The 17,976-nt window shown below is 34.9% G+C and overlaps 3 protein-coding genes across 4 annotated transcripts; 2 read left to right on the top strand and 1 right to left on the bottom strand.

Annotated features, from left to right (window-relative positions):
• Positions 1 to 132: 132 nt before the first annotated feature.
• On the bottom strand, positions 133 to 10,387 carry LOC122403973 (NAD-dependent protein deacetylase sirtuin-1-like). The gene is made up of 10 exons (XM_043407814.1): positions 10,217 to 10,387; positions 9,377 to 9,509; positions 8,980 to 9,214; positions 8,672 to 8,887; positions 8,358 to 8,565; positions 6,579 to 6,737; positions 5,794 to 6,070; positions 4,759 to 5,606; positions 4,250 to 4,627; positions 133 to 4,174 (listed from the first exon to the last, which is right to left on the bottom strand). Exons 1-10 carry the CDS (start codon positions 10,362 to 10,364, stop codon positions 4,071 to 4,073), a joined length of 2,706 nt encoding a protein of 901 aa, XP_043263749.1. The 5' UTR covers positions 10,365 to 10,387; the 3' UTR covers positions 133 to 4,070.
• A 136-nt stretch (positions 10,388 to 10,523) lies between these two features.
• On the top strand, positions 10,524 to 15,316 carry LOC122403976 (mitochondrial import inner membrane translocase subunit Tim23-like). The gene is made up of 6 exons (XM_043407818.1): positions 10,524 to 10,696; positions 11,272 to 11,531; positions 12,416 to 12,665; positions 12,770 to 12,939; positions 13,011 to 13,136; positions 14,095 to 15,316. The coding sequence occupies exons 2-5, from the start codon at positions 11,459 to 11,461 to the stop codon at positions 13,130 to 13,132; spliced, it is 615 nt and encodes a 204-aa protein (XP_043263753.1). The 5' UTR covers positions 10,524 to 10,696; positions 11,272 to 11,458; the 3' UTR covers positions 13,133 to 13,136; positions 14,095 to 15,316.
• Positions 14,487 to 17,212, top strand: LOC122403975. 2 transcript variants are annotated; one of them, XM_043407816.1, is made up of 4 exons: positions 14,487 to 14,502; positions 15,979 to 16,345; positions 16,471 to 16,681; positions 16,828 to 17,212. In XM_043407816.1, exons 2-4 carry the CDS (start codon positions 16,014 to 16,016, stop codon positions 17,038 to 17,040), a joined length of 756 nt encoding a protein of 251 aa, XP_043263751.1. In that variant the 5' UTR covers positions 14,487 to 14,502; positions 15,979 to 16,013; the 3' UTR covers positions 17,041 to 17,212. The 2 variants fall into 2 exon arrangements, with proteins under 2 accessions (XP_043263751.1, XP_043263752.1); XM_043407817.1 differs by lacking the exon at positions 14,487 to 14,502 and having other exon boundaries at positions 15,897 to 16,345.
• The last annotated feature ends 764 nt before the right edge of the window (positions 17,213 to 17,976 follow it).

The raw sequence follows: 17,976 nt of genomic DNA on the forward strand, positions 1-17,976 counted from the left end.
GCTATGTTCAACGTTGAAATTACGTTTATTTTCTGGAACCAGGGTAACAGGAAAATTGTAAAATGATTGCAAGTCACAACGATATTTGGATTCCGTAAGGGGATAAGAAAAAACGTATTACGAAAAGATTGTTATCATAGAAAATGTTTAATTTAGGAGATAAACTTACACATTAATAATACCAAAGAAACAGAAAACTTATAACGTCTGAAATAGAGAACATTTTTATAACATTCATTACATTAAATAACAAATTATAAAAAAAATTAAGAGCTTCTGCACCTCGTTCTTTCGTGTCGGCTAAACGATGAAAAGATCTTCCGTTCTGATAATCGTTAAATCGTGTATTTTGGTTGACGCCTAAGCGATATGCAAAGAGACGCGTTTATCTTGAAGCGCAAAGGAAAAAAAGAGGAGAACGGGACATTGAAAGTTCTTCACTGTTCAGCCGAAACGATAGAAATTTACGATTCATTATACAAGTAAAAGTAATAAATATTTACATGTGACGCATTTATACAAAAAGTCAGTACTGTGGAAAAAAAGTTGGCATGATTGTCAAATCTTTGCAAGTTAATGCTTCTCTCTGAATCGACTGTGCGCACGATAAACTACGCACTGGCTGTAGAAAATAATAGCGTTATTATAAAACTTGTATGTCTACATATGTATATCAATTTAACACCACCTAAACAAGGAGCAAATACAATTTAAAGCACTTTTTAATTAATACTATCTGTTAAGTAACCGAGAAAATAAGTAAATGCTTAAATAGAATTCAGAATAGATTTTGCAATATAAATCCAATAGTATCGTATACTCGACAAAAAAATATGTACATAACGCAACTTCTCTTCGTGCGTCTAGTCGATCAACAGCGAGAAAGAGAGAAAGAGAGAAAGAGAGAGAGAGAAATATTTTGAATAATTTTTAAAAGCCAATTAAAACCAACTTTTTATACATTTTACATGTATACATACATTCAAATATATATATATATATATATATATACGTACATAGTTTTATATTCATGTATTCATATATGTATATGTATATATGTATATTTGGGCACGCGGATATTTGCACATATGCATACACGCGTGTAATATACGACACCTATGTACGTATAGTATGCATATCTTATATTCGTTCATTCATTCCTTTATTCTCTCATTCGCATATCTATCTATCTATCTATCTATCTATCTATCTATGTATCTATTTACCTATCTATCTATTTATTAGTTATCTATATAGACCTCAAATAAATAAACACAGAATGGAGGCTTTAAAAAATAAATTCTAATCCGTACCACTTGCGTATCGATTTGCAAACAATGATAAATAAAGCCATTTGTACAATAGCAGAAGATAAACTTTCTAAATCTTATAAAACTGACTTGTATCCGCGAGGAACCAAATTACTGATTTTATTTATTCTCTTCAAGCCTCTAGCGAGTCCTCATCGTTCTTTCTCTCTCTTTAATCGTTCAGGACGTTTTAACCGAGTTCAATTTTCTCATTGTTCCTCCGTTACTTTTTCTTTTACATGGCCTGCTAATAGAAAATAAAGCTTCATGCCATGTATTGGAAATATATATGTATGTATGTATGTATGTATGTATGTTTATATACACATATCAGAAACGTTTAGTTATTCTGTGGCGGTCTCTGATAATCTCGTTCGTTTCGCTGCGCCATTTATTCACGTTTATCGTTTATGCATATGCATACATATGGTATGTACATGTGCACGGACCTACACGTCGCGTCGACGCGCGCGTTTCAGACATTACACACAAGGTGTAGTAAATAATTATCATGCTAGTAATTATAATAAATTTTCACACAACCGTTTCGTTCCTTAGAAATATTCACGACAATAAGCTTCGAGACGCGTGATCGCGGGTTATATTCGCCACGCGATTTCTCGAATATATCGTCGCATTTTCCTGGTTTCTTGCGTTTAATCCTGTTTACGTTTACTATTCTACCTTCTCTCGTTCATATAAAAATAACACGCAATGCCAAGCTATCCAACATTGCTTTGTACATTCGCCCGTGCTCCAATAAAAAGAAACCGAATCTAAAAAAAAACATTCAGTGCGAAACCATTGCGACTAATTCTGCCCCGGGGTACTGAAATCTATTGCTAAAACTTAAAACTACATCTAGATTGTTTCTCATCTTCGTCGACATCTGTCACTGTGATCGAAATATTTCACTCCTAATAAGAATTCGTTTTTTGATACACAGAGCAAGCACCTGTTCTCGTATTCTTGAAAATACGATTTACACGTATACATCGTCGTAGTACGTACTTACATCTACGTTCGTTCGTTCAATGCTGCTCTGAACGCAACGATATACTTTTAACAAGTATCGTGACAGAATTAACACTTTCTATTCATCTCTTCTTACGTTATCAAATAAACTACTTAAAAATACATGATTCTCGATTATCTAGGATTCTCTTTTACCTTCCAACTTAGGCAATAATTTACAAAAACATAAATAATTATTAATAAGTAAGAAGTGATTTTGTAGCAGTAGATGTAACAGTGAAAGGACTAACGACAGTTGTAGTATTTAGTTATAGTAGTACAAGTAAGAGCGACAACGATCAGGACAAGTTGTACTATAGCATTGAAATCAATACTAATTAATCTTGCAATTTTTCATTTTTTTACATTTTCCTTCTACTACAAGAGAAATATTAAACTCGTTTACCGTTACTTTCTTTCGGGACGATTCGTTAAATGCTTGATTTTTTCTTTTCTATAAAAAATCAACATTACATGCGCGTGCGCATTGACGAACAAATCTGGAAAATATTCCGAATTGAGAAAAAATCACTTTTCACGACCGTTTATTACACCCGCGAGAACATTCGTCATTTTGTTGTGTATTCGATTTTTTGCGCAATTTATATGCGTTTTCTTCGAAAGTACTAATATTTCTAAATTTCTTGATTTTCTACAATTGCACGATATTCTGAATAACTAATCTACTTCTCCCGATAGAGTATTTACAATTTATGATAAAATTAATTTTTGTTTTTTTTTTGTATTTTTTTTTGTGTTTTTTTGTTTGTTTTTTTGAACGTTGTTTCTTTATTATGAACGAACGAATAGGGAGGGCACCGTCGTCTCATGTAAATGTTCGTTCATAAAACACTAGATTAGTTTCTAATAATAGATGAACGAAAAGATGGCCATCATATGGTACGCGAATAGAAGTCATGGTTCGGTTTTAATTGCATTCGATCCATTACGAGCCTGTCGAAGCTAAAGATATATTACATCACTATCTCATAACGAATGCTTCTTTTTTAATAACGTTAATTTGCTAGACATATCAAATATCTCTTTTGAAATGCATTCTTGCAAATTTTGGGTAAATTATTACTCTTTGGACACTTTCACAGGGAAACAATTTCTCAAATCAATAGACGTTTACTTAAAACCATCCCGACAGTTCGTAAAGTAGATTTACGAAGCAGAACGAATTTTAATGTTTCCGCGTTATTCGCCGGGGCTTCTACCAACCGATACGTATCTCGAAAGTACTTGTATTCAACTACGCGAATCGATAACATCGATGAAAATACTACTCAATTTGTGCATTCTAAAAATGTATAAATTAGAAGATACAGAACTTATTGCTTCGTTTACAACGACACATTTTCACATCTAGAAGCATCTTTCTTAAAGATATATTTTAAATTTGATAAAAAGTTTAAATCAACGTTACTTCTACTGTTGCTACGAAACAGAAAATCATAGTAAGTTTGAATGTCTTGTGCTTTGTAACAAAACGCGTTGCTTACTCGAGAAATTGTTTAACAACTTCCTTCTATTCCTTCATAAACAGATCCCATTAAAAAAGCATAAGCCCTATGGGAAAGCAAACATCCGTACCTTTGCGCGAGGCGTGTTTACACGCGTGTTAACTGGTAAGAATTGCACTCTTTTCCAACTATTTGTCGTTTCTTTCATCCAACTTCCAACTTGGATTCAGAGTAACAAAAATCAATGTTGTCACTTCTTAAATGCAGTTTTCCATTAACCTTATACACCACTGTAAATACTACTTGTTGTCCACTTAATCTCTTCGCCATCGATATTGGTATCAGCTTTGACGCTCGTACTTTGAAACAACTTCTTACCCTGGCCTGTACGTATTTTAATTTAACAATAAAGTCACGTTTTTTCAATTTAGCAACAAACGTTTTTATTTTGAGACCTACTTGTTTCTTCTAGCTTATCATTTTTATTTATTTCACTTTGCTGTTCAACCTCCTCTTCGTCTTCCTCGTCTTCCTCATCTTCTTCTTCCTCCTCCTCCTCCTCCTCCTCCTCCTCCTCCTCCTCCTCCTCCTCCTCCTCCTCCTCCTCCTCCTCCTCCTCCTCCTCCTCCTCCTCCTCCTCCTCCTCCTCCTCTTCCTCCTCCTCCTCCTCCTCCTCCTCTTCCTCTTCTTCTTCCACCGCAGACGAAGAATCGCTGTCGCTCTCTGAACTTTCAGAATTTATTGAAAGGGAACATTGATCGTAATCCTCGGGATCTGAATATATTTCTGCACCAGGGAAAATATACTTTCCAGGTGTTAGTTGGTAGTACGAGTTTTCTGTTGGGAAATAATTGCAATTAAAAAACGATGAGAAGTAATTATACGTATAACAAGTATTGGGTACTTTTAACCCCAAAGAAAAATGATATATTTTTAAAGAAGAAGCATTAAAGAAATATTGTACTTACCTGGCAATCTCGTAGCAATGCTTTCTCGTACTTTAGTCTGCCAACAGTGTCTTTCTAGTCTCCCATTTTTTAATTCGTCTTTGTCGTTTTTCCCCTCTCGACTATCGACGCTGTTACAACTATCTCCTATTCCAGAATCCAACGCAGAATCGATAGACGCTTGCCTTGGTTTAAAATTAATTTTATCAATTCCAGTGGTGGCTACTGTTGTACGATCGTCGCTCATGTCGGACACTACCGTATTTTCCATACAACGATTCGATTTCAACGTAGAATCTAAAATCGTACTTTCCGAGGAAAATTCGATTATTCTTGGAAATACTTGACACTCCTCTAAATTATAAACTTTTCCATTGTTTTTTGAGGTAGATTCCACCGACACAACATGAATTTTGTAATCGGTCGAGCAATCGGAGGTCTCGGTTATCGAAGAGGATGAGTTAAAGTCTAATGTAGAACTGCTACCAAAGTTCATTCTTTTCGGACTGCTTTCAGCACTCGACTCGCCCAATCTTCTCTTCGGACTGTCTCCCAAGAGACTGAACCTCTCATCTGTATTATTAACATGATGATCGTTGCGGTAGGGTGAAATGCACACGTTTATACACTCAGCGCGTTGTTGGACACCACTACCGTTGTTAACCATAAGACTGTCTTGACTTTCAACAGAGCACGAGTCGTGTGGTTTGAAATCAGTTTCAACACTGTCTCGTGTTAACACGGTATTCGTTGTTGTGTCTTGACTTTGCTCCCAAGTATCATCCGACAAATAACGTATCGGTAGAAGTTGCGTTGCTTCTTTAAGAATCATGTCGTTCCAACATACTTCCTTATAGTTGTCCCCCATTCTGTAAATAATTAAATATAGAAATGTAACAATCCACGTAACATCTCATTCTTTCTGCTTTCCTGAATAGGACACGACAGTCTGATAGATATACATAGAGAGAATTGATTTAGGTATTTTTTACGGAATTAATTAAAAAAATAAGACAAGTAAATAAATAATAAAAAATAGGAGAACTTGTTACTTACAACTGACACAATTGATTTATAACAATGTCACCATCTCCCAACAGTTCAACGTCAAACTTTAGATGCGGTAACGATTCGCGATTAATTAGAATTTGTGGAACATGAGACGGAATAGAGGAAGGAATTAATGCTACCGGCCGGACTTTCAACGATGATCCGATCACGATTAAAAGGTCACAGTCATCTTTGTCTTTTGACATCGCATCGTGAAAAGCATCCGGAAGTCCTTCCCCAAAGAAAACGATATCTGGTTTCATTATGCCCTGCGTCACCAAATCTGTAAATTAGAAAAATTCCCCATGAAAACTTCTATTTAGCTACGTTTCGCCGTTGGCCGTAGCAGATTGCGCTTTCTGTTTTACTCGATCGCAAACACATCATGTTCTATTAATTTTGCAAATGTCTGAACGGCGAGTCGTAAACTATACCCCGCAAATCTGGCTAAACAGCACGCACGGGTAACATGATGCAACTTTTAAAAGTTTACCTTATATGCTTATAAACAAGCCAAGGTTTTACTCGTAGTTACGATTGATGTATCAACTTATGCGTAGATCAGAGTAAATGGCAACATCATTTAGCGAAGACGTATTCCGCAAAGAGTAGATAATGTTCTCACATGGCCACCGACTCGCGACGCGCTATAGGAAAGACTAATAGCAAAAACTATCACTAGGTAGCTAATGTTCCATAGCATAAAAAATTGACAAGATATTATTGAAAAAACTATAATAAAATGACCACAGCATGAGCAAACAGTACGCAAATATAATATTTATAATTACCTCTGTAACTTTCATTAGGATTAATCTCCGATATAGGTGGCAAAATGTTAACTCTGCATTTTGGACACAATGGTATCCTTTGAGCGAAAATGTCTTCCCTGATATCGTCGGCTTTCACTTGATATTTACACCTCGTGCACGATGCAGTGGCAAAGGAGCCTTCAACATAAAACAGATTTGTGTAACAGATACATAGAACGTCTGTAGTTTGAATACGGTTCCAAATTAAAAAAACAAAGAACCTTATTCAGAATCGATGAACCTTCACCCTCATAAATTTACTTCAAAATTTGCATATCGATGAAATTATTATCAATTCCCGTTGTAAAGTTTCCTCTAAATCTATAAGTAGTAAGAGCAACGAAAGGGGAAGAGGCGTGTGCGTGTGTGTGCGTGCGTGCGTGTGGTCGCGTGTGCGCGAACATTTCCGGAACAATTCAAGATATTTTAATGATACTTGCACGAAAAAAATCACTACCGTCGAATAATATAAAATATGATCAAGTATTTTAAACAGGTCATCTGGGTAATATCTCTCATGAAATTAAAACTTTTGCCTTAAACATTCTTTTTTATTTACTAATTATACAAGTGATCTTTTTCTAATGTACTACCCTATTTAATTTATACAAATTACCATTACTTTACATTACTTATATTAGTTTTTTTTTATTCATCCAACCAGAAGAAATTTATATTAATTTTTATAGCAAATATATTCCATTTTTATGAAAATTTATTTCAATTATACCATGTTCAATACTGTTTTGGACGACACAAGTCAGACAATGATGAAATATTTTATTTACGAGTTATAGAGTTTAATTCACACTGTATTTTACGCTCGCGATAATAAAGTTGACTCGGAATAAGAATAATATTACAACCAGTCTTAATTAGTTTATTTTATACGATGGGTTAAACAGATTCTTGCCATATTTAGAAGAAAGTCACCAACTCTAACAGCGATCAAGACCCTTTATTTTTCGGAAGACGTCTTGATTTATGACACAGTTGGCGACTTTGTTTCACCCACTGTACTACAGTACCTATGAGATTTATAAATCATGCATTTAATAGTTCTGAAACCATAAATATCTTCAGGTTATCGCTTTATGGGATAATAGTACTTACATGCATTTCTACTAGACATCTTCTTCGTCTGAAATTTTCTGCAATGGATTTTGTGTAAGAAAACAGGTAATTAAAAATTTTTCCAGATGTACAGTTATCCAAAATACCCACAAAAGAGCTAGTAAGTACACGAGCACAGTTTTCACACCATTACGGCAACATGATTTAATACATTCGTCAGCATTTGCTGTAATGTCTATTGCAATCTTTCTCATGATAGATTGCGTGACCTGCAGACTTTGTAAATTTAAAGTTACAATTCCGGCAGAAAGTAATTTTTTTTTTTTTTTTTTTTTTTTTGTAACGATCGATATGAATTTTTCTTTTGTTTTGTTACGAGTCGTGTATAATAACGAACGACGGCCTATAGAAACCAAGTATTATCTAGAAAGCAGTGATTTTTTTAATATCCCTAACGAAAATCTCATTAAAATATCTTTAACCGTTAAAACGACATGTGTATTTTTAGTTTCGTCGGGTAGTACTTTCACCACTCTTGCCCCGCCATCTATGGACTTGGAGAAAAATCATCGATAATAAAAATTGGCAATGATCGTATAAATTTACGAATATGCAGAATTAGAAGCTATGGGGGGAAGATTTCATAAATTTTGAATAAGATCCGTTTTATACGCGTATACTCACCATGACATTCGATCACATTTTCAATGCCCGCTACTTGTTCAAGCGTATCGATGTTTTGCGAATAATTTCTTAGAAGCTTCTTCTGTTTATCGAGCATTTTAATAAACCTGTGGCAAGGACTGGGTTTGAACTGTCCAGGATAAATTTCTCGCGCGAATTTATAAAACGGTCTTGGATCTTGACCAAAGTAATTAATATCGAACATAGCCTGAAAGAAGGAAGACGAGAATCAAAATTATTTCCAACAATCTAAAAAGAGATTTGGAAATAAATGATAATTTAAACATTAAACTGAAACGTTTTACTCGCTGTACCTGTGGATCGGGTAAATCTGGAAAATCCTGAGCCAGTCTGGAGTAGATACCGTCTCTACTTCTGAAGTCTGGTATGCCACAACTGACACTTACACCCGCTCCGGTTAAGACTATAATTCTTTTACTATTACGTATTAATCTGACTACATCCGACAAAGTATTTATATGCCTCAACTTCTGACGACGCGGTGGTTCAGACATCACATTTACTATAATCTGAAATATGTATATACAAAACGCTTGATAAGTATTCAAAGAAACAAAAAATATATTACGGTATAAAATGAATACAGTTTGTTCGCTCGCACCTTCCAAAGAGTCAAGTCGTCGACCTGCTCTGGAATCTGAGTAGAATCCATAAGGAGATGATGCAGGAGATCTCGAGGATCAGCACCTATCAACATTTGCTTTTGAACCCATGAAGATGCATTTCTCCATTGATGATTGACCTCTCCTTCGCCAGAAAAGTCAGATAGTCCAGATAAATCGGATAAATTTGAAACTGTTGACGACACTTCGTCTTTTTCATCTGCAATATCGATTCTGAAACAGTATGTGTCGATGATGTTGTTTGACTCTGCCAAAACTTATAATGTCAAGATATAGCCTGCTTCCAATTACTGTGTACACTTTAGTCGTACATATTTATGACTTGGTACCAGCACAAATGATTGAAATAGATTAAAAAAGATAAGAAAAACTTACGGACAACCAGTGTCATCGCCGGTGGAATCAATTCTAGATGGAGTTGTTGTCAAGTTTGTAGCATCTGGAGAAACTGAAGTCGATTTGGATTCGTCGCTCAATTCATTGAATCCGCTATCTCCTCCATATGTTTCTGCAATACCATTCGATATTCATTTAAATTTCTCGTTCGGCAAATAACAATAGGCCGAACGGCTATTTATTATTATAAAAAGAAAAATAAAAAACAACGCTTATATATTAATTTCGTTTCGTCCAAATAATCTGTAGCATTTTTTTAGTTTTGTTAAATGAAAAAGTAATCCGGATAACTATATTTGTCTTGTAAATATTGCATACTAAAATAATCTCATTGCGTGACATCGATTTTCAAATTTTCAAAAGTGGCGGGACGACATTAATCGTGTCAAAACACCTACTCTCTTAACGCAGTGAAAATCGTGCCATCTGTGAGCGTCCATTGAACGTAGCGCACAACTTCATATTGCGCTGTCAATAGTTTTTCTATTTTCATTATACCAGTTTTCAATTAGACAATTCTTTTTGAATAAGAATAAATCGGTAGAACATTTCAATAGTAATCAATTAACGAATAATTTTATTACGTGTCACGAATCAAATTTCAATAACGTCGCAACCATAAACTTGATCGAAATAAAAATGAATCGCGCGAAACGAAATTTACGACGTACTTACATAGAAACTGTCATGGCGGCTCTAGTTCCGCGTCGACTACGAACAAATGATACGATCACGGAAGGCGAGTGGACGCCTTCTTAACCGCCATCTTGCAATCTTGCAAATTTCATTCATGAATTGACCATATTTTTGTTAAAATACCTTCGAGATCTTCGTTCCGAGTATCATGCGACGTCTCACAATCTTGGAAATCAGGTTTCGTGGTGCTGGTACCGATGTAACCGTTGCCGTCGACTTTTCGTCGTTTTGCTGGGGACGAATATTCTGGCAGCTCCGAGCCCGACGCCATTTTCGACAGCAATGCAACGCATAGTTTGATGCACGGCCGTTGCAACAACAGAGGTCGCTTTTGTCTTTAAAGCTCTTTTCCCCTCCACTTTTTGAGTTAGTAGATGACATCGATACGATATGAAAGTTTCAAGAACAGGAAAGGAGATCGATATTCGCTTCGCGTATTCGCTCAACTTGTATTGCTGTTGTTATTCTGTTATTTCGAAAAAATTTCCATGTGCACATACAGTACGAAAATAATATATGTATACTGGAACAGAAAAATGAATTTTTGTTTCGCGCCGCGAACGTAAATCTCAACATGTTCATCACAAATGCATGTGCTTTCATGTAAGTACTGAACATTTATGCCGTCTTATGCAGTAAATATTACTAATTCTTACTTTATTACGTATTTTACTTACATACAACGCGACTTCCCGCAACACGTTAAAACATATCTTTCCAGTCGGCAGAAATAAAACTGAAAACAAGATGTATTGTATATGTATTTTGAAAAATTATTTCAAATTTTTGTCTAACGCAAATACTTGACAAAATAATCAGTTTCTATAAGGAGATTTGTTATTTATTCGGTAACTGTTGTTCTAAAAAGAAACTGCAGATAATATTAAATTTGCAGCATTACACCCAAACATGTTTCCTATGCGTTATTGCACCATAAATAGATTTGCAAAATTTTTTCTTGACTTTTCTTACGTTGGAATCGTACACACGGAATAGTGGAATTGCATTCGGAAAAATAATAGGTACTTTTACTATAAACTCACCTATTACTAGTAAAAATTGCATTTTTTTCATTTTATTTACTTTATGCACTTTTAATTCTACGTAACAGTAACATAGAGTAACGCGATTTCATATTATGAGCCAAGTTTGTCGAGTCGCTGTATTTTTGGTTACAGTTACCGATGCTAAAGTGGCGGCGATGTAAACTAAAACGTGCTAAAGTAAATTCGTATCCTCAACATGTTCAGGGTGCTTGATCTTAATCAATTTTTGGAAATAAGCGTATGAATGAGCGTGTCCGTTGCAAGTATTTATTATAAAAGTAATCAAGGAAGATAAAATTTGACCGAGTGGACGTCGAAAATGATAGATTTACGCGATGAGGGTGCAAACAATGCGTCAAATAATAAAAAATACGGTAATTTAAATATACCAGGTAAGTTAAAATTTATTGATACATTTGGTATTGTAAGACCACGTTATTTTTGACTGTCGGTTCTCGATATATGTTCATTAATAATTTAAGTATTATTATTATATAATGTCTGTGTTCCATTGGGTAGTCTTTTATAGAAAATTTATATCATTCAACATGCCACTAATGAAATATGATTAAATCGACATGAAAATATAACCTAAATTCGTATTGTAACATAACTGCTGTCGTCCACTATATATCTATTAGCATATTTTTAATATTGCAGAAAATTGAATATTTCACTGTTACTACCATCAGTGCATCTGTAAAATCGTATAATAAATCATACAGATAAAAGTATTATTTCACGAAACAGTTTTTAATCAATAATAAACAATTGAAAATTGTCAACAGGACAGAAAACTTTTATATGAATTTATCGTGCATATAAAAAATGACATATGATTAAACAATTATTTGGTATTATTTATGATAATTTAGCATGTTTTTGATTTAGAAAATGGTACAAATGTAATAGTTTTGTTAAATATTTTACACAATGAATTATGTCCTCGAACAGCAATGATGTAAACACAGAAATTTTTGGCAGTTTCTCATCTATTTTGAAACAATCTAATTCCGATGACATATTGTACGGGAATGGTAACATACATATTAATAATAGCAAAACTTTCTTATAATATTGGATTTTCTAAGGATAGAATATCCAATAATCCATACTATATATATATAAGAATTTTGTGGGACCTATAATAACACAGTTATTATATAAAATAATATTATAATTAAATTTTCTTAGAATATTATTTGAAACAATTCTGTAGTAATTATTATCAGACTTTATGGCATTATGTAATAGTTTATGTTATGGTGTTTATCAGTTACATCTCAGCAAGGATTAGCACCGCTTAGTCCTTATTTGAACTTTGACCCCGCGTATCTTCCTCCGAGTCAACCTGAATATATATTTCCGGAGGGTGCTTCAAAACAAAGAGGTCGGTTCGAATTAGCTTTCAGTCAGATTGGCGCAGCGTGTATAACAGGAGCTGGAATTGGTGGTGCAGAAGGCTTATATAGAGGTATTAAAGCAACATCGTTAGCTGGTCAAACTGGCAAGCTTAGGAGAACTCAGTATGTAATTTAAATTATATTTATTGTTTGTAGATCGAAAGATACTACGAGCTGCAGCAATATATAGTAAATTACCACAAAAGTATGTAATTTCCTCTTTACAGATTAATCAATCATGTGATGAAACGTGGTTCCTCGTTGGCAAACACATTTGGAATAGTATCTGTGATGTATAGTGGTTTCGGTGTAATTCTGTCTTGGGCAAGAGGAACAGATGATTCGTTAAATACTCTAGCAGCAGCAACAGCAACAGGCATGCTGTTTAAATCCACAAGTATGTATCGTTTAAACATATATATATATATAGATATCCGAACAGTGCTAGTAATAATTTGATTCTTTCAGCTGGTCTAAGGAAGTGTGCATTAGGCGGTTGCATCGGACTAGGACTAGCATCGATATATATTTTATGGAGTAATCAAGAAACCCTATCGGAATTAAGGCATCGCGGCATTAATCCAGCATAAGACAGTGTGTATACCAGCAAAAACTCTAACCATGTTGTACATTTTCAGAGTGTTCCTACTAAAGCCGTTTTTGTTTTAAACGATCTATTTAGGGTGTTGACGCTATACTAGTCGTTTTTTTCATAAGTAGTAAACACTAGAAAAAAAATGAAAGAGGATAAAGCTTAGCAGTCTTTTAATACCAACGTTATAGTGTGAACACCTTGTATATAAATTTTTATCGCTATCAAAGATCATCAAAGTATGACAGAATTAATGGATATCGATAGTCTTAAAACGATACTCTTATTAATATATACATTCTGCGGTCGATACAAAAAGAAATAGAGGCAATTACTTTTACAGAGATAAAGCTTGCTATAAAGTATAAATCATTTTGTTTTATCAATTAAATAGTTACCATGTGACAAGTAGTGCTTGTGATAAGTAGTGACGTTTTTTTACATAACAGTATCCTATTAATTTCATAATTTTTAACAGTAGGATAAGTTATAGTTAAAAAATTCGTTGTTGTTTGATCGTTTCATTGAAATAAAACGGTCGAATTTGAAAGAGTAATATCTTCTTTTCGAGCATAGGGTACAATTCTATGTTTACATAATCAGAGGGTAACGTTAAACCTGCTCTGGCATTTTCTTAGTGAACCGTATTCGGTAAAATTGCATTCGGGTAAAAGTTTTACCAAAAACGTACGCATTTCAAAATAGAAGAAATAAAACAAGTTATTTTTATTTTGCCCTTGTATAAAAATTGTTTTGCGAAACAAATATCTCCTTAACTTTAGTATAATATTTACTTGATAAAAACTTGGTCTTTTGGTAAATTTGCTTTTATTATGCATTTTAGGAGAGTATAATCTTTCCTTCGATCGATTTGGGTGATGAATTGGAGAAAATAAGAGCAGTTTGAAACACGTTCTCTCGTATTCTTACATACTTTGTTGCATTTTGTTATTTGTTCAGATTAAAGTGAGATCTAAGCGGGATTCCAAATTACTAGAAATTTACAACAAATTCGACTTGTTTTGTACATAGAAAATCTCCTTGGACGATACTATAGAATAAACAATTTATCGAAATACGCATAGCCAGTCTGTAATATAAATAAAGAAAATTGTGCGCAGCAGTATCTATATGTGTTTTTACATGGATTAAGTTTACTATTACTTCATATTCATTTCTAGTTTTAGATTTATACGTGAGTATCTCTAACACAAACAGAATTCACAGTTTACAGCACCTGGATTACCATTGTGTCAGTAACGCACGATAATCTTATCAAAGTTTATCTCCCTACTGCTAAGTATTCTCACGTTTCACATCGGTCGTGCAGGTTTTGATCTGATACATATCAACGAAAAACTAGAAAAGGTAACGCTCGATTGATTATTCAAATTTGTTGTATTGTTCAAAGTTTTGGATTTCGTCGCACTGTAGGTACAAAGTATATTTTTTCTTTGTATCATTGAATGTGTCATACTATTTGTATGTGCGTACACGTATATGTATATGCATACAACAAGTAAAAAATGACACTTTCGATTCGTCAATTGTGTATATGTATGTAAAGGGGAATTAGCAAAACGAAAATAATCTGTTCATTTTCCGGTTTGTCACGTTCGAACGAATATCATTTGACGCTTGTTAGAACTGTATTGTGAAACGTGAATATTTATTGAAAAAATATGAGGCAAGCCATTCCTACTGTGTAAATATTTAATCTCTACGATCCTTGGCGTTCGTAGATATTGCATCGATGAGTATTAACGAAAATCCGCGGCTTATTTGAGCAAGAAGAACACGCAAGCAGTATTGACGGATGCACAGACGAGACCCTGTGTGCCAAGGTTTCTCTAGAATTAACGGGAAAATAATACTTTAGGAAAAAAAGTATACACTTGAGACATGTCTGAAAATCGTTTGAAAAACGTTAGCGATTAGGAAGAGGTACTTTCTCTTCGAGATACGATTTATTATAACGGTAAGCAATTATATTATTAGATCATTTTCTTCGTTATGAGGCGCATAGTTCCATCATACATTGATGGAATAAATTGATAGAGATGGATGTGCCAATGTATAATTATATTTAATTCTTGATTGTTATTGTACGATTGTTTTCATACGATCCTTACTCAAAAGGCACGCGCACTGGAAATATTTAAAGCTGGCTGATCGTTCATTTTAACCCGGTCTGGTTTAGTTTACGTGGTACGTAGAGATACCTGTTTCTTGTTAAACTAACATTAACGCGATTCGTAATTGAACGGTTTGCTGTTGTGGAAAAGAATCGATTACCGTCGAACATATTCTCGGCTCATCTAGCAATTCGATTTCCATACTCTATACGTATATCGAAAAATGTTGATATACACGGTCGGTGAATCGTTATCACAAAAATAGTATCTCGTGAGAACAGTAGCTATTGAAAATATTTATCTGATCGAAACTGACCATTTGTTACAACACGGTGTGTAACGAGGCTGTGGAGCATTTTTCACGGTACGTGTTCCTTCATACAGGGTGTTTTGAAAAAACGGTTCTGGATCTGCAAACCAAAAATAATAAATTAATAAAAATTTAATTGAATGATATTCGCCAAACGAAGGAATAAAGTTCTGCTAAACATGCAAAACATCCAAATTAATATTTCCCGAATTATGAACAATTTTCCGTTTATAACGAAAAATTCACACTATTGTGCGAAGGAAAAAACGATGACACTTAAAAGGGCAAGCTCTTTTTCAATTCGTGTTTAGATTTAAATCGGCAATGAGACATCGAAGGGACTGTGAGATATAAAATGATTTAGAATTTGATCGTTTCGAATTTCGTATTCGTTCTCAGGTGGAATTTTCTTCTCGTAAAAGGGAACGAAAGCGATGAAAGAGTGGCGAGCAGAGTTTATACTCTGTCTGCTCTACGTTTCATCCGCGATCTTCTCCGTGACATCGTTAATTAGCCTGGTAACCGTTTGGCAATATTGGGCATGGACACTGGACGTTTGCATCAGCATCGACTGCGATTGTATACTATACGGCATTAACACCTTTAGCACTTTTATGGGAGGAGATGCGAAACTCTGCCACTTTGGTGTTTACGGCTTGGTTCCTATAATTTTGATCGGTTTATGTCTCGGTGGATATCATGGATATAGATGCTGTATTAATAGAAATTTGGACGAGCCTGTACGAATCTACGATGACACCAGGAGGTAAGCATATCATAGGAATGTTAGTGCATTGCCTCTCAGGAATCTGTAGATACCAGATTGTACTTGGCCAGGAGAGCGCGCACCGAGTGGCCGTGGAAATCGCTTCACGATTCTCTTTTCCGCAGAAGCTTGAACAATGTTCAAACAACAGTGGTCGTCAGGCCTAAAAGAAGAACTCCGTATAAACAATGGATACCCGCTGTATTTCTCGCAATTTTATTGTGTTGCTTGTCATTAGCGCACGCAGTTGTAATGACGGACGGTTACTATAAAACCTGCGACCAGTATAGAAGAAGACTTATACAACTCCTGAGCTCCACGGGTCGCGAGGCTGAGGTCGGCTATTCTGAAAAACTCTCCTCGTCAGATATACATACATATACCAATTATGTATGTACCGTGCATTGCTAACAAGTTGCCAACTTGTTAGCAACGCACAATACTTGCGTGTCATTCGTGCTAAATATCGTCCTCTTTCACAGGTGATACATCACAGACTTTCGTGCGGGGCGATCTTGGACTTTATGGATTATTTACAACCAGATACAACCGATTGGCAACGCGACAGACAAATTGATACCGGTTTCGCTCTACGATTGGCAATAATATCCACGTGGTTAAATGTCTGTACTTGGGTATTCGCGTTTCTTTTAAATGGTACTATGGCGCGTAAGAGACTCTGTTGTCGTAAATGAAACGCGACACAGTCCCTTTTATAAGTTGATCGAAATTAGGATTGGATTCGTTCGAATAATGTTTGCCGAATACCTGAATTATCGAGTTGTTCGATTATTTGAATACACAAAAGTTTCATAAATATTACAACGATAAAGAAAGCTCTCGACCCTGTAAGGAATTATGACTCGTATTTGGTCAGAAAACGTGTTAGCCAATAAAACCATTGGTAGTTGCTTCGAATAACGAACAACATACAGTTACACACGAGCGCGCGTACGCGCATATATTTTTCTTATTTACTTAAACTAAATGCGTAATGGTCATACAATTATCGTATATAGATACAATTTTAGTTTTAGTGCTCTACACACTTTATACACAGATAAGATCACTCGTCCCTATATCTCTTCTTTTTGTACACTAGCGTAGTTGTCTTATTTTCTCACAATCGATAATACCAGTAACGCAGCTTTATTATACGTATACATATGTATGTGTACTGCGCGTACATAATGTTTTACTAGAATATCATCACAAAGCATCACATTTTTACAACTTTTTATCCGTCTCTTGTTTTTCTCTTACCAACTCGTGTGAAATGACAAGGAAAAAGAAAGAAATGCGACGAATGCCATCTCACAATTTATCACGTACGCACACACAGCACAGATATGCAATCATTGCAAATGTTGAAACAGCCAAGGCAGAGAAATTCGACACGTAGCAAGTCTTTCGAAATGCCTTTAATGAGAATTGTTTGGCAACAATTTTCTTTCTCTGCGTCAACTTTTGTAGAGGGTAAGAATTCTCTCTACGAGTTTTAGCACAAGATAGTGCCGCTTCACCGAACACCATCAAATAAATACTGTAACTGGTCTGGTGTCAAGGGCAGTGGACAAAAATTTAAGTAAAACTCAAAATGCGTTTTTCTTTACATTTCCCTGTACCAAGGT

The sequence above is a fragment of the Colletes gigas genome, unplaced genomic scaffold (genome assembly GCF_013123115.1).
Source record: "Colletes gigas isolate AHSC1104 unplaced genomic scaffold, ASM1312311v1 Colletes_gigas_Sc00087, whole genome shotgun sequence".
Taxonomy (NCBI): Eukaryota; Metazoa; Arthropoda; class Insecta; order Hymenoptera; family Colletidae; genus Colletes; species Colletes gigas.